Source organism: Hydra vulgaris, chromosome 04, assembly GCF_038396675.1.
Source record: "Hydra vulgaris chromosome 04, alternate assembly HydraT2T_AEP".
Lineage (NCBI taxonomy): Eukaryota > Metazoa > Cnidaria > Hydrozoa > Anthoathecata > Hydridae > Hydra > Hydra vulgaris.
Window position 1 is genome coordinate 3,487,501 of NC_088923.1, and position 18,679 is coordinate 3,506,179.

Below are 18,679 nucleotides of genomic sequence, written 5' to 3' on the forward strand. Positions count from 1 at the left end.
GTTTTTTCATTTTTTTTCATGAACAACAAATAAATAAATTATAAAAAACATTGTGCAAATTTTTAAAAACCATAACCTTATTTATTTTTTTTTCTCATACTTTCACTTCCAACAAGCCTGTAAGCAACTGCAATGAACAAAACTGTAAGCAACTGCAATGAACAAGGCTGTAAGCAACTGCAACGAACAAGGCTGTAAGCAACTGAACTGAAATTTATAGAGTATGATAAAGATTAACAGATAACTTAATAGTTGGAAATTATGTAAATCAGGAAAACAGGATGAAGAAATCGAATTCCAAAGCACTGATGTTTGAGGAAAAAAACTAGATGATTAAGAATTTTTGGAGCACTTAGGAACAGTCACAGTAAAAAGATGAGACTTAATTGAATGACGAGTAACATGAGCATGAACTTTTGTAGTTGACACAAGAGACACTAGCTCTTTGAAGCAGCATCCATTATATAATTATAGAAAAGAAAAAGAGAAGCAACATTAAAACAATGTGATAATGGTTGGAGGTTGGCGGCAAAAGCAGGCCCTACTGTGTTTACAATGCGTTTTTGCACCTTGTTTAAAAGAGAAAAAGAATCATTGGAAGATCATCCCCAGATATGGGATCAGTATTCCAAAGAAGGATGGATTTGAGATTTATAAAGATAAAAAAAAGGATCCTAAATTCATAAATATAAGAAAATAACTAGTTGAAAAAAACTGAATTTTACCTTATAAATTTTGAAGTTCACAAACCTAAATAAAAATTGCAATCTAAAAATCATAAATTATCTTGATCTAACCTTTTTCTTTTTGAAATTTAGACAATTCAACCTTAGAGTAAATCAGAATATACCCTTAATTACAAACATGCTGATTCCAACCATCCAACGAACATTATAAAACTTTTTATGTTAACTCACATTCTAAAGGCTAAGAAAGCCACTACAGAAAAGAATTCTACTTAATTGTGATTACAACTCTCCCTTAACTCTATAACACTGAAATACAAACCTTAACAAACAAGGCTGCTGCGCAGAGAAACAAGTTAATTACTGTTGATGATATATTTTAAAAGAATCATTACAGTTTCAAATGATATACGTCTACTGTACTGCAATAATTATTCTTATTTAATGTGTAGCTGATTTATTTGAAAAATCAGACATTACTTTAGTAATCTTTATAGACTCATCTAAGGCTTTCGAAATTATTTACCATGAATTACTGTTCAAAAACTTGAATAATAATATCAGTGTCGCTGATATATATATATATATATATATATATATATATATATATATATATATATATATATATATATATATATATATATATATATATATATATATATATATATATATATATATATATTAGTGATATAATATAATAATAGTGTATAAAAGAAAATTATAACTAAGTTAATGAATATCTGTTTAAAACCTGTCTCTCCTATATATCTATCTATCTATCTATATATATACATATATATATATATATATATATATATATATATATATATATATATATATATATATATATATATATATATATATATATATATATATATATATATATATATATATATATATAGATATATATAAATATATATATTTATATTTTCTTTTAATTCAATCATATCAATAAAAATTTACAAATGCTCATTGTAAATTAGTAGTATTTGGTTAGGTGTCACTCATATAGCACCAAACTAGTCAATGGAGTGACACCTAAAAAGCACAAAAAATGTAAAAGGAGAGAAAAAAAAAGAAAAGATTGTTAAACAAATAATAATGATATATGTAATAATTATAGTATTAATACAAAATAATAATAATAATAATAATAATAATAATAATAATAATAATAATAATAAAGTTCCAATAGTATGAAGAATAATTATAATGCAATATAAATTGTATGTACATATCATTGATAATAACTAAATATAATAATAACATAAAATGTAGCAACAATAACACAATAATAAAAAAATATAATATAGATAAATAATAAATAATGCAAAAATCAAACGACTTGTTCATTAAAGAAATTATATATAAAAGACAACTTTATATATAACTTCTTTAATGGAAATACAGTCTAACAATATACTTTTAAATTGAATTCTGTTGAGCAGTAAATAATTCGTAACAAGGGGATATTTTTTTTAAACTTTTTTATTAATGCATAAATGCACTGGTTCCATTGGGTAATACATTTTTGTTTTATGGAAAACTTAACATATTTAATTGTGTTGAAAAAAGAAGAGTATTGCTTACTATTTTCTGTATTCCTGGTGTGATGATTGTGAATTTCATTTGTTTTAATAAAAAAATTTAAAAAAGAATTTGGTAGTTTATTTTGGAGAAAGTCAAACACAAAAAGACAATTGTAAAACTTTACAAGATTGAGGAGTTTTAGGATTTTTAGTTCAGAAAATTTTTTTTGGATATCAGATCTCATTGGTGAAAATGTCATTTTCTAATAGATGCGAGTTGTAAACTAGCAATGCCATTAAGTAAAAAGTACTTTTTTGACTCCAAAAAATAAAACAATAGCAAAGGTGAGAAGAGAATAAAGAAGAATAAATCATTCAAAGAGTTTGGATAGGAACATAGTAACGAATTAGAGAAAGCATACTGTTAGCTCGTGTCAGTTTTTTTTTAAGATGATACAGTTGATTATACTATGTTTTTAGTCAAGATATAATCCAAGATAATTTATACATTTTGACGGAAAAAGTTTTTCTTCGTTAATTTTAATTTTAATATTATCAATAGTTTTTTGAGGGGAATGAAAAATAATGTATTCAGTTTTATTGACATTTAATGAAATACAATTACTATTTAACCATTTACATAAGCAATGAAGATCTAAATAGCTTTTTTACAAAGAGTAGAAAGTGATTTTTTTTTTTTTAAACATCTTCGCTTTCAACAAGGCTGCAAGCAGCCACTAATTAAAGTTAGAAGTTACTGAAAGTAAAGATGAAGATTGTAGAGCAAGATAACGATTGACGAACGACTTAAAAGATTGTAAATTATATGAATCAGGAAAGCAAGATGTAGGAAGCGATTTCTAAAGAACTGATGTTCGAGGAAAAAAACTAGACGAATAAGCGTTTTTGGAGCACTTAGGAACAGTCACAGAAAAAAGATGACACTTAATTAAATGACGAGTAACATGAGAAGGAATTTTGGTAGATGGCACAAGAGACGCTAGCTCTTTAGAGCAGTGCCCATTATAGTATTTGTAGAAAATAGAAAGAGAAGCAACATTACGACGATGTGATAATGGTTATAGGTTGGCTGCAAGAGCAGGTCCAACTATGTTTACAATGCGTTTTTGCACCTTGTTTAAAAGAGAAAGGGCATCATTAGAAGATCCACCCCAGATAAGGCAACAATATTCCATACAAGGCCGGATTAAAGATTTATAGAGATAGAGAATAGAATCCGAAGTAAGAAAGTGACAAGCTCGATAAAGAGATGTAACCTTAGCAGATAATAATTTTACAACTGATTTGATATATGGTTTCCAAGAAAGATTGGAAGTAAGAGTTAATCCTAGAAGATGAAGAGTAGATGACTCATCGAGTACATCACCGTTCATAAATATAGGAAGATCTAAATTATTGCGATAACGATTGGCTGAAAAAAATTGAGTTTTATCTGAATTAAAGTTCACCACCCACTGCGAGCCCAATGCTGTAGCAGAAGTGAGATCTTTTTCAAGCTCAAATGCTCCCTCCAAGCAATCAGAAGGTGTTGGTTTCTTATCACGACAAGAATAAATGGTAGTATCATCAGCAAACAATGCCACCTTAGATGTGAGAATATCTGGAGGATCATTAATTAAAATCGTGTAAATTAAAAAGAGTATAGGGCCAAGGATAGAACCTTGAGGAACCCCTGAAGTTACAGAATAAGAAGAAGAAGGTTGTCCATCGAGGACAAATTTTATGCTACGATTAAAAAGAAAAGATTCAATGATCTTAAAAATGTTGCCAGATACAGCATAAGAAGAAAGCTTATGGAGAAGACCAGCATGCCAAACTTTATCAAAAGTTTTTGAAAAGTCAAGAATGATGGCCTTAACCTCTCCACCTTCATCTAATGCACGATAAAACCTATCAGTTCTTACTGTTAGCAAATCAGCTGTAAAACGAGAAGATTGAAATCCATATTGATGGTCAGAAAGTAAGTTATTAGATTTAAGATAAGAAATTAAGTGCTTGTTAATTAAAGATTTAAAAACCTTGCTTATGATAGGAAGAAGACTTATGGGACGGTAGTTAGACGAATCAGATCGCTCTCCAGAATTTGTGAAAATAGGGATAACAGATGCCGCTTTCCAGCAGGCTGGAAAACAAGACTCTGATAAGCACTTGTTGAATTGTTTTTAGAGTATAGATGACAGCTCCGGAGAACACTTCTGCAAGACAATAGCAGGTATGTTGTCCGGGCCACAAGCTGTAGAAGAGTCTAGGCAGGAAATCACTTTAGATACAGAAGCTGGAGTGATACGAATGTCAAGCAATGGATCAACCTGTTTGTTGGCAATATCAGGTAGAACGCAACTAGTGGAATCATGCGATGATATTGATGAAAAGTGTTTATCAAACAATTCAGCTTTGTCTTTTGGTGAGGTGACAAAGTCTAAACCATACAAGAGAGGTGGAATTATAGATTTGCCCTTATTATTGATATTATTAAAGATTCTCCAGAAGTCACGAGAGCCTAATTTTTGAGATGAGATACGAGATTTCATGACCTGATAAAAGCGGGTTTTGGCCTTAGACAAAACTTTTTTACAATTGTTTCTAGCAGTAATAAACAGACGTCTGTTTTCAGGAGAATTGTTTTGCTGATAAATATGGAAGTAACGGTTTTGATTGGCAATTGCAGCAGCACAGTGTGAGGAAAACCATGGAGAAGAGTGAGATTTGACCTGGAATCGTCGAAAGGGAATAAAAGATTCCATGCCAGCCTGAATCAACGAAGTTATGTACGAAGCACATTTGTTGACAGGAAGACGAAAGATTTCTACCCAAAGGCCATCACGAAGAAAATAACGGAAAGACTCCCAGTCAGCTTTACTATAGTTGCAAGAGGTTCAATAATAGGGTGATTCAGGCAATGAAGAAGAATGAGATATTAGTTTTAGAGAGATCAAACTGTGATCAGAAGAACGTAAGGGTGAAGGTGGAGAAACTGAGCACTGACTAGGATCAGAAACAAGACATAAGTCGAGTAGAGAAGGTAGATGATTTGGGTTGTCAGGAAAGCGAGTTGGAAAGTTGACTATTTGAGTTAGGGATTGAGAAAGGCAAAAGTTGTGGGCTTTAATGCCTGCAGAGTCACTGACACTAGAGCCAAGCCATTCAGAGTGGTGAGCATTAAAGTCACCAACAACAACTATATTAGCTGATGGATTAAGAGAGAGGGCTTGGTCAATATGATCAGAAATAACGTTAAAAAGAGTGCAGTCTTGAGATGAAGGAGAGGGATATAGAACAAAGAGAAAGGCAATAGAGTGAAGTGGTGCTAAACAAAAGCACATGAAAGAATAGTCGGTGGATTCAAACCTAGTTTCACGACAAATGGGTGAATTCTTACGAATGTAAATGCCGAGGCTAAGCATGTGACTATTGGAGTCTTTACGAATTAGAGGAAGATAACCATCAACACTAAGATCACAAGATGAGACAGCCGAACTCAAATTAGTCTCACAAAGAGCAAGTAGGTCTGGTGAACTTTGCAAGAGATAAGAGTCAACAGAAGAAAAGTTACTTCGAAGACCACGAATATTAGTGAATGATAGGTTTAGAAAACTTGATGATGATGATGATGGTTTTTTGTGTTTTATAGTTTTTGGTACTATATTCATTTTTAAATTTGTTGAAGAGCTTGACTCACAGCATAGATAGTACTCAGTACATTGTTTAATAGTCCAAGCAATTGCCGCATTACTACTAATAAACCCTAACATAACAAAGGGCTCCAAATGTGGCCTCCGCAATTCACACCAAAAGTACAAACAGGGACACCATCGATGCGCAACATGGCACTGTTAATACTTTGATTTTTTTCAGCTGTTTATGGAATCAGCCTCTCCGAGAGCTACCACAGAGTTTGGGAAACCTGACTACCAGCAGGCCTCAGAACCATAAAACTGAGTTTTAGAGCTGTATCCTCATTAGGAGATAATAGAATGAGTTGCCAAGTCATAAAAACAGAGACACAAGCAAAACTCATGCATTGAGTCAAGAAGATCCAGCATTCAACATCCTAAACTGGAAACAGTGTATTAAAAATACATCTGTGCCAGCCTAATAGATGAAGAAGGGGTGCGAGGCTGGTCAACAGATAGAATCTGTTTACCCCTTAAGTCTTTGCCTAGGAGGCTTTCTACAAGACAGTAGCCAATTGCATTTAACATCTGCCTAAGATGAGTATTTTTATCGAGACACCATCTCTAGTCTATATCGAGACAGTATCTCTAGTCTATATCGAGTCTATATCGATCTCTATCTCTATCTCTATTCTATCTCTATCTCTAGTCTATATCTAGTCAATCTCTATCTTTATCGGTAGTCTATTTCTAGTCTATATCTAGTCTATCTCTATCTCTAGTCTATATCTCTATCTCTAGTCTATCTCTATCTCTGGTCTATATCTCTATCTCTATCTCTCTCTCTAGTCTATATTGATAGTCTATATCAAGACACCATCTCTAGTTTATATCGAGACAGTAGCCGAGTGCATTTAACATCTGCCCAAGATGAATATTTTTATGGAGACACTATCTCTAGTCGATATCGAGACACCATCTCTAGTCTATATCGAGACGCCATCTCTAGATTTGTTGATATATAAAAGATTTATATCATCAGCATAATGGTTTACCTTTATAGTAAATAAATTTTTTAATGAACAAGATAAATCATTTATATATAATAAAAATAATAATAGTCCAAGAATGGAACCATGTGGAACCCCATATTTAATAACTTTATATGTGGATTCAAATCCATTAATTGAAACAAACTGAGCGCAATCCCTAATATATTAAGAAAACCAATGATTAGCAATACCGCATATTTCGTAGTAGTTTAACATTTTTATTAGAATGTTGTGATCAACTGTACTAAAAGCTTTTTGAAGATCTATGAACACACCACAAGCAATGGAACCACTGTCAATTGTACCACGAGTCAGTTCAGTAAAACTAAAAAGAGCATGAGAAGTGGAGTGATTTGAGCAAAGCCCAAACTATCGAATATGAAAACAAGCAGAATTATTCAAAAAGTTGTATATACGAGAATACATAATTTTTTGTAAAAGTTTGTTGACATTTGATAATAATGAAATTGTTCTGTAGTTATTATATTCAAGTTTTGAGTCTTTTTTATGAATTGGGATAACAGAAGCAGTTTTTAAGATATCAGGGAATACACTGGTGATGAATCACAGATTAAATAGTTCAGAAAGAACAGGAAATATATCATTTGTAAGAGCTTTAAAAATAGGTATTGGAATGCTGTTAGGTCCGGAAGCCATGCTGTCATTAAGAGAATGAATAATAGATAATACTTCGTTTTTGTCTGTAGGTTTTATGAATATTGATTTAAGATTAGGATTTTTATGATATTTATTAAAGTCAGTATTGGATGAGTGTATCTTTTTCTGTAATTCTTCCATAACTGAAACAAAGAATGAATTAAAGGATGCCAAAATTTCAACCGGGTCATAAATCATGGAGTTGTTAGAAGATAAGCAGGAAGGATATGAGTTAACTCTCAAACTAATGTTTAAAAGATTCCATCCCCTGTATATTTCAAATTTTTAGCATTATCAGAGAAGAACTTAGAGTAATGGTTTTTTATACTACGACGGATGAGAGTAACAAGTAAGTTTCTATACGTTTTATAAGATTTTTCTAGATTGAGTTTGTTATTAGGATCATCCTTTGTTTTAAGAAATTTGTTAAATATTTTATTTGGTATTTTAATTGAGGTCAAGATTCCTCATGTTATCCAAGGTGTCAGACCCATTGATAAGCAGCAATTGCTACATTTTTTTAATGGTGCATGTTTTTCTAAAAGAGAATTGAAACTTGTGAAAAACTCTTCACTTGACTTTTTAGTATTACCTTTGTCAGCATTGATTACATTAGTCCAGCTAATTTTTAAGAAACCACTACATAACTTCTTGTAATTTATTTTTTTTAAATTCCGATTAAAAATGCAGCTTTTACAAGGATTATTATTGGTTCTTTAAAATGGATGTATTAAAAATTAAGGTAAATTATCTGATACCTTAAAAGTAAATTTACCGGCAAAAGTTTTTGTAGAAGTTGCAGTAGAAAATATATTATCAATTAGAAATTTGGAGTGATTTGTGATTCTTGTTGACGATGAAATAAAGGGAAAAAATTATTTAAACCAAAGGTGTCTAAAAATTTAGAGACAAAATTATCAGAGTTTGCTAATAAAAGGTCGACATTAAAATTGTCCATTAAAAAATAGTTTTGTTTTTTTCCATAGATAGCTTTTCAAAAAGTGGAATTAAATGTAATTTAATAAATTCTGAAATATCCATATTAGGATGACGATAAATATAGCCAATAATGATGTTCGATTTTTTAGGAAAGGGGATTTCCACAAACACAGATTCTAAAAACTTTGGTTTAAGCATATTAAGATTGTTTAAAGGTTTGTAAATTAATGTACTAGTTATATAAAGTAAAGCTCCTCCAAAATAAGATTTTGTTGGATGTGTGTTCATTAACATAACCGGTAAAATTAAAAGGGATAGTTAGAAGGATGTCATTTTTTAGTTTAGTTTCAGTTATGCCAATAATACTAAATTCATGGTTAAAAAGAGATAAAAGTGAGTTTAATTCGTCAAAATTTTTAATAAGAGAAGCAATATTTAAAAGAAAAAGAGAAAAATTATTTTTGTCTATGTCGGCAGACTTGAGACATTCTATGTCCATATATTTACAACTAATAGGGTTTTCTTTGAGGTTTACGTCATTGTCATTGTTGTTATCAAGTTGATGGGAAATGAAGTCATTAAGTTCATTTTAAAGATTAGACTCTTTGGGGTTTGAAAAAGATGATATGTTGTTTGAGAGTTCATTAATATGAATCACTTTATCATTTACTGTTTGCAGACGCAGCTCCTTATCAGATAAAGAACTAAATGGAAAAATATATTTTCTACATGAAATACAGAACCAAGATGTTTTAGAGCTTTCCAATATCCTAAAATCCCTATCATTCAGATGACAGCATTATTTATGAAAAAGGTTTAGACAATGATTACATTGAAGGTACTGATGGCTTGTATTAATTTAATTGAAACAATCTTTGCAGTGAGTAGATATTTAAGTAGTTTATAAAATGAAATGATTGAATGAAGTGAAACAAATAGTAATATAACCAAAAATATGAAAAATAATAATGGTATTTACTAATAATATAAATATAATTCAATTATTAAAATAATGAAATAAAAACAATATTTATTTAACTATTAGAATAAATAGTTAAAAAAATATTAATTATAAAGTTAGGGAAGAATAATGTAAATATATATTAAAAATAGGTAATAATTAGTTAAATTATAAGTTAAAAGTATATAATAGAATATATTAAAATAATAAAAAATTATGAATGATTATAAGTAAAATATTCTAGTTAAATTAAGTGAAAATATATAATAATAAATTATTAAGTTTATACTTAGTACTATAAGTTAATAAATAAAATTAACTAAGTTAACAAACTATATAGATATATAATAATAGTAATAATAATAATAACAACTGAAAAAAGAAAAAATTAATGAAAAATAAACAAAACAAAGCTAGAAAAAAAAAAAAATAAAATAAAATAAGAATAATTACATTAAATTAAAAGCGTATTATAAAATAAACAAACTAAATTCTTCTTAAATTTCACTACAATCTTCTAGTTCTACTATTACTTTTTCTTCTTTCTTCTTTCTTTTTTCTTAGTTTACTTAATTCTTCTTTTTTTTTCTTTTCTTTACTTTTTAATTTTTATTTTTACTTTATTTGTTTACTTCACTTTCATTCTTTTGTTTTCTTTTAATTTCTTTTTTTTATCTTTATTTAAGTGTTTTTTAAGTGTCCTTTTTTTTTTAAATTCAAAGTTCTTTTTTTCTTTCCTTCATTTTGTATTACTTTTTATGAGCGTTCGTTTAAAGATGATTTTTTAGATTGTTAACGAATTATTTATGAATACAAAATAAATAATTATTTACTTGTTATTATAATTTGGTTTTATCTTTATTACTTATATTTAACTTTTCTTTTCTTTTTCTATTTTACCGTTAAAAAAACGTGACTGCCATTTGCAAAGACCTACCACCGTATTGTTTGATGTAATATCCACAAAAGTAAATTGAAGCCACTATAATGTCAACTGAAGCATATTGCACATCTTATAAATTTCAAAAATAGTTTCACTTTCTTACTTGACATGAATATTGTTTATATTAAATGTTTTTAGTGTTATTTGTTTAAATGTAAAATACACTTATATCCAGCTTCTTTTCTTGATTTACATTCTTTAAAATAAAGATAAAAGTATTTTTAATGAACTGAAAACTTCATAAAACAACCAAATTTTCTTAACAAACTTTGGAAAATTTTGCATTTCCTTTCATGGAGCTTTTTAATGGTTAATTAATTGTTCAAAAGTAAACTAAAAATAGTAACTTTTTCAATGGAAAATATACTTATTCAATTGAAAATATACTAATATATTTTAAGTTATACAATTTTATCATGCCCAAAAATATTTTATTTGTATACAATATAAATTTGAAATGTGAGAAACTATATTTATTTACCACTATTTGAGTTTTGTTAAAAGTTGCACTGCGATTGACTATTATTGTTATTAATGTTATTAAATAATTGTTTGTTTTTTTTCATACAGTTTTATTTTTCAGCCATAATGAATGTAAAGATCAGGGAGTCTTCTGAGAAAGTCTGCATTTTATTTTATTTATATTAGTAGACTTTTATTGTTTACTAGATTTATTTTAATTTTTTATTTTTATATTAAACTTAATTTTGCAATGTAAAAATTAAATGTAATTTTGTAATTTAAAGACCAGGTGACCTGCTGTCCTTTTTTTTTTTTTTATCTATTTATAAAGTAGAATTTTATTTTTTACCATGTTTAACATTTAGTTAAATTATAAATATGGTACATACTCTATATACATTAGTATTAAACTTAATTTTATAATAAAATTAAGTATAAAATAATAATAACAATAGCATTGAGATAAACAAAAATGTATATATATAAAAAATCAATTATAAAACAAGAGTGGATGCATATGTAGAGATATATGTTTATAGTCAAATAAATGTATGTATGATACTTTTGGAGATAAATCATCTTTTAGCAGTGGTTTGGCATTTTTGTTGGCAGAAGCATAAATGCATCAATATTTGGCCCCTTTCACATAACAAAAAAAAAAAATTTAAATTTTTTATAAAAAAGTTCTAGTTTTATCAACAGCAGCTCTATGCGAGATGATCTGATGGTCTTCTTTAAAAATCCACATTTCTTATTTCTTAACAACACCTTTATATAACATATACACACACACAGATATATATATATATATATATATATATATATATATATATATATATATATACATATATATATATATATATATAAATATATATATATATATATATATATATATATATATATATATATATATATATATATATATATATATATATATATATATATATATATATATATATATAAATATATATATATATATATATATATATATATATATATATATATATATATATATATATATATATATATACACACATCTACCATGATTGAAAACAATGGTGAAACCATGCGCTCATAAATTAGTAAAAACCTTTTTATAGTTTTATCCTTTTTTTGAATGAATCATTTGTAAAGTAAATATGTTTTTGTAAAATAAATATTTATTGTTTGCAAAATAAATATTTATTTCTTATTATATAAATACATAATTTCTTGAAAAAAAAAACTTAATTCATAAAATTACAACTATAAAATGTTTTTAAAATTTACTTTTTAAAATTACCCAAGATTCAAGATCAAGATTGGTTTGCAGATGTTTATACCAAAAAAATTATATAAAAACGTAGCTATCTTAAAATGATATAAAATGTGTAATCATTTAAATTAAATGTTATAAAACATAGCTTAATCATAAATAATCTTTATCTCTTGTTAAAAACAATAAAAATAAATAAAAAAACAATAAAGAATTCTTTAAGTGATAAAATCTTATCAATGAATAATCTTAATCTTTTTTAAAAACTTACCTACACAGCTTGCATTATCTTTCCCTAAAAGCCAACCATATTTGCATAAACATATGTAACTTCCGTTTGTATTTTCACATAAGCTGTTATTCCAAGAACATGGATTTGAGCTATTGCACTCATTAAAATCTTTAAACAAAATAACCAATGCTATATTATATTTATGTTTATATACATTTGTATTAATGTAAAATTATTAATGTATGTTTATGTATGTTTATACACATTTGCATATTATTAATGTAAATGTATTAATGAATGTTTATATACATTTGTATATTATTAATGTAAATGTATTAATGTATGTTTATATACATTTGTATTAATTGTAAAAGTTTTAAACATTAAATAAAATAGGTAGCATTTTAATGAATTCAATAATACTGAAACATATCAGCACTTAAAATAACATTAAGTCAACAATCAATGGACAGTTTATTTTAAAAAAAAATCACACTTTCATAACTCAAAATCAAATCTGGTCAAAATGTTTAATAATAAATGGAATCATAATAATAAATACAACTGTAAAACAGCAACTAGTTCAGCAATTGCTACCATGTTGTATGCTTATGATAGATATTAGGCTTATACCTGATGCAATATCTAACTATATACTTCCAGTTATGGTTAAGTATTTGACAGACACCAATAATTAGTATGTGTTATGTGAAAACTGGAGTCTTTATTTATATACACTAGTTAGGTTGGGTTATTCTGCTATTGGAAAGGTCAGGTTATTCTGCTGCTGGTAAAATGTAACTTGTTTCATGTTGAAGAAAACACTACTTAAGGCAAAACCTAGAAGCCAACTCCGACTTAAAACACCTTCACCCTAAGGCTCTTGGTTGTGTAAAGGCTAGAGATGGTGTCTCAATAAAAATAGTCATCTTGGGCAGATGTTAAGTGCATCCGGCTACTGTCTTGTAAAACCTCTCTTAGGCAAAGATTAAAGGTGTAAACAGATTTTATCTATTGACTAGCCTTTTGCCCCTTGTTCATCTAATAGAATGGCATAGATGTATTTATAATATATTGTTTCCAGGTTAGGATGTTGAATGCTGGATCTTCTTGACTTAATGAACGGGTTTTGCTTGTGTCTCTGTTTTTAGGCAACTCATCTATTATCTCCTAATGATGAAAAATAGTAACCAGTTTACTATTTAATAGTCGAAGGCTTGGACTATTAAATAGTGAACTGAGCACTATCTGTGCTTTGATTCAAGTTCTTTAACAAATTCAAAAATGACTAAAGTACCAAAAACCAAAAAACACAAAAAACCATCGCCATCACTAAGTTCTCTAAATCTATCATTAACTAATATTTGTGTTCTTCAAAGTAATTTTTCTTTTGTTGAGTCTTAACTCTTGCACCAGATCTACTTGCTTGTTGTGAAACTAATTTGAGCTTGACTGTCTCATCTTGTGACCTTAGTGTTGATGGTTATCTCTCCTTTAATTTGTGAAGACTCCAATAGTCAGACGCTTGTTCTAAGCATCTACATTCATAAGAATTCACCCATTTGTCGCAAAAGTGGGTCCACATACTACTCTTTTATGTGCTTTCCTTTTCACTTCACTCTATTGCCTTATTTGTTCTAAATTGCTCTCCTTCATCTCAATTTGCTTTCCTTCATATTAAGACTGTAATCTTTTTGAATTTATTTCTAATCAAATTGACCAAGCCTTTTCTCTTTATCCTTCAGCCAATATTGTTGTTGTTAATGACTTCAATGCTCATCGAACTGAATGGCTTGGCTCTAGTGTCAGTGACTCTGCAGACGTTAAAGCCCACAACTTTTATCTTTCCTAATCTTTAACATAAACAGTGAACTTTCAAAATTGCTTTCAAGAAAATCTAAATCATTTACATCCTCTACTTGAATTATGTCTTGTTTCTGATCCTTGTAAGTGATCAGTTTCTCAAAGTTCACCTTTATGTCTTTCTGATCATGGTTTGATCTCTCTGCAACTATTATCTCATTTTTCTTCATCATCAGAATTGCCCTATCATCGTACCTCTTACAACTACCTTAAATAAAGTTCTGTTATTCTACCTCCTTTGAATGGTTCAGTTTTATCACCTCACCTAAATGCAAAGCTGAATTATTTGCCTAGCACTTCTTATAAATATCATCTCTTCATCCCATTAGTCACGTCCTACATGATACATCTGAAAAACACGTAAATCCATTGCCTGACCTTCATATCACTTCAGCTTATGCATCTAGAGTGATTTACTGTATAGACTCTTCTACAGCTTGTGGTCCAAACAACAGAAGCATTCTCTGGATCTGTGGCCTATACTTTTAAAACCATTTAACAAGTGCTTATCAGAGTCTTGGTTTTCAACATGCTAAAGAGTGGCATCTGTTTTCCCTATCTGTTAACATTAGTAAGGCATTTGAGTCTTTAATTAAAAAACTCTTATTCTCTCATCTTGAATCTAATAACTTACTTTCTTATTATCAAAATGGATTTCAATCTTGTCTTTATATTGGTGTATTGTTAATGGTAATAAATGAAAGGTTTTGTCATGCATTAGATATATGTGGAGAGGCTAAGGCTGTCGCTCTTAATATTTCTAAAGGTTTTTTATAAATTTTAACACGCTGGTCTTCTTCACAATGGTTTGAACTCTCAAAAACTATTATCTCATTCTTCTTCATCATCTGAATCCCCCTATCATCGTAACTCTTACAACTACCTTAAACCTGACTTAGGATTCTTTCCGTGATTTTCTTTGTGATAGCCCTTAGGTAGAAATCTTTCGTTTTCCTTTTGATAAATATACTTCTTACATAACTTTGTGAATTCAGGTTGGCATGGAATCTTTAATTACCTCTCAAGGATTCCAGGTCAAGCCTCACTCTTCTCCTTGGTTTTCCTCACATTGTGCTGATGCAATTTTTAATTGAAACCATTACTTCCATATCTATTAGCAGAACAATTCTCCAGAAAACAGACGTCTGTTTACTATTGCTAAAAACAATTGTTAAAAAGTTTTGTCTAACACCAAAGCCCGCTATTCTCAGGTCATGAAATCTCGTATTTCATCAGAAAAAGTAGGCTGTCATTATTTCTGGAGAATTTTTGATAGTATTATTAATAAGGGCTAATCTATACAAAATCTAAATAAGGGCAATGCGGTAGTGGTGTAGTGGTAAAGCGCTCGCTCCATAAGCAAGAGGTTCCAAGTTCGATTCCCATTCGTCCCTGGTAGTACCGCGCTCAACTTGTTTCTCCGCACAGCGGCCTTTTTTCATCAAGGTACGTGTTTCGGAGTTATATAGTTGAGAGAGGGTTATAACCACTATTAAGTAGCCTCCTCATCCTTAAGTAGCCTCCTCATCCTTTTTGGCCTTGAGAAGGGATATGACAAAAAAAAAATCTGTTATTTAACCTCTCTTGTATGGTGTAGTCTTTGTCAACTCACCTAAAGACAAAGCGGAATTGTTTGCTAAGAGCTTTAATTCAATATGATCTCTTGATTTTGCTAGTTGTGTTCTGCCTGATAGAGCCGTCAAACAGCTTGATCCATTGCTTGACATTCGTATCACTCCAGCTTCTGTATCTAAAGTGATTTTGTGCTTAGACTCTTCTACACCTTGTGGTCTATACAACATACCTGCTATAGTCTTGTAGAAAGTAGTAAATAGTTCTCCGGAGTTGTTGTCTATACTAGATCTGTTGTCTATAGAGCGATCTGATTTGTCTAACTACCATCCCATTAGTCTTTTTCCTATCATAAGCAAGATTTTTGAATCTTTAATTAACAAACACTTAATCTCTCATCTTGAATCTATTAACTTACTTTATGATCATCAATATAGATTTCGATCTTCTCATTCTACAGCTGATTCGCTAACAATAAAAACTGATAGGTTTTATCATGCATTAGATAAAGGTAGAGAGGTTAAGGGTATCATTCTTGACATTTCTAAAGCTTTTGATAAAGTTTGGCATGCTGGCCTTCTCGATAAGCTTTCTTCTTATGATGTATCTGGTAACATCTTTAAGATTATTGAATCCTTCTCTACCAATTGTAGTATAAAAGTTGACAGCACTCTTCTTCATATCCCATAACTTTGGGAGTTCCTCAAGGTTAAATCCTTGACCCTACACTCTTTTTAGTTTACATTATTGGTCTTCCAGATGTTCTCACACCTAAGGTGACAATGTTTGCTGATGATACTACCATTTATTTTTGTCATGATAAGAATCCTACACTCTCTGATTGTTTGGAGAGGGCATTTGAGCTTGAAAAGGATCTCATTTATGCCAAAGTATGGGCTCACAGTGGCTGGTGAACTTTTATTCAGATAAAACTCATTTTTTTTTAGCTAATTGTTATTGCAATAATTTAGATCTTCCTACATTTATAAACGGTAATGTACTTCATGAGTCGTCTACCTTTTATCTTCTAGGATTAACTCTCACTTCCGATCTTATTTGGAAACCGTATATTAAATCCATTGCAAAATTAGCATCTGATAAGGTTGCATCTTTTTATCAAGCTCAACACTTTTCTACTCCGGATTCTATTATTTATCTCTATAAATCTTAAATCCGGCCTTGTATAGGATACTGTTGCCATATCTGGGGCAGATTTTCTAATGATGCCCTTTCTCTTTCAGACAAGGTGCAAAAATACTTGTAAACATAGTTGGACCTGCCCTTGCTGGTAACCTCCAATCATTATCACATTGTGGTAATGTTGCTTTTCTTTCTATATTCTACAAATACCATAATGGGCTCTGCTCTAAAGAGCAAGCATCTATTGTGCCATTGATGAAAATTTATTTGCGTTAGAAAAAATACCTAAAGTTTTCGATTGGTTAAAAAAACAATTTTGACAAAGTATAAAAATTTTTAGTTCAAAATAAATAAGTTAAGTTCCTTCAATGTCTGAAGAATAAGAAATACTTCAAGGTTATTATTGGTCAGAAAAAATTGTTTCAAGACAATTAAAAAAAAAAAAAAAAATTAGCTAATGATGAAAGGTATTAAGTATAAGTATTATTAAAAATGTATAAAAACACAAAATCTAGCTGAAAAGCATCATACAATTTCTTTAAAAAGGAAATTGGTATCCAAACCACAAAAAAATATACAATTGAAAGTTTGTCAAATATTTGGTAACTTAATTTAAAAAGAATAGGTTCTGCATACTTTGTTTGTCTCTAATGCAAGAGTGGAAATGGGCATGTGAAACTTTCGTTTGCAAAGTTTAACAAAAGGAAGTTTGGATTGAAAATATTCAAATGTTTTTTTTCCACTTTCATTTAAGTCGGTGTATTGATTTATGAGAAAGTCATGTTATGCAAATCCCCTGACAATCGGACTGAAAAAATTATACGCAAAGAGAAAAAAATATATATATAGATTTAAAAATTCAATTGAATTGTTAAAATAGATAACAAATAGAGCAGAGGTATATGCTTGCTTTTTTTCTTCTTTTGAAATAACTTTTTCTTTATCAAATACTTTATTAAAAGTATTTGATAAAGAAAATTAATTATTTTATAATAGTTATTATTTTTTAATGAATTATTTTTTTAAAAGCAAGATGTATTAAATTTATTTTATACTGTTTATAAAACAAAAGATTCTTTTTTTAATCCTTCTAAAAATACTTTGTTTTGGAAACATTTTTTTATCGAGATGTTTATTTAGAAAAAAAAAAAAAAAAACTTGGATTATTTAAAAATTTTATATTACTTAAATAGACTCAAAACAATTATGTTTTTATAGAAGATGAATATTAGTAAAATTTTGAAATAAAAACTTCTTACTGTTTAAACATCAAAAAAAAAGGTTTTAGGTTTTTGGTCAGAGTTTCCCAAAATTTTTTGAGAAACTTTTATCAGTTACTCAGAATACTGTATCTAGAAGGTTAAAAATCAAAAGGTAGTTGTTGAAACAAAGATTTTGAAATAATTGGAAATAATTTTTCCAAAAAATTTGGCATTTATCTACTAAATTTTGTCAAAGTTTATATATTTGATTAACAAATTTAAAAAGAATACTTTGTTATCATTAAAAAAAGATTTTTTAAATTTTTAAATTAAATAGTAGTAAACCTTTACATCTTACAATGTTTCTTTTCTGAACTTCAATAACCGATATCCCTTTATCTCTGATGCCATAGACCCATTAATAAAAATGTACTCATTAATCCACAAATTAGTCTCCTTCACACCAAACATAAGTTTACTAATGCTATGAGACTATATTTGTTAAAATGTTGTGTAAAAAAAAGTAATCATTTATGTTTTTTTAAAAACTG

The 18,679-nt window shown here is 28.8% G+C and overlaps 1 protein-coding gene across 2 annotated transcripts in view; it reads right to left on the reverse strand.

Annotated features, from left to right (window-relative positions):
- The window catches only part of LOC136079519 (uncharacterized), a 226,572-nt gene that overhangs the window by 59,049 nt on the left and 148,844 nt on the right, over nt 1–18,679 (reverse strand). For both annotated transcript variants that reach the window (XM_065795263.1, XM_065795264.1), the window contains one exon: nt 12,391–12,519. In XM_065795263.1, the coding sequence (XP_065651335.1) occupies nt 12,391–12,519 (129 nt within the window). The remainder of the gene's footprint in view (nt 1–12,390; nt 12,520–18,679) is intronic.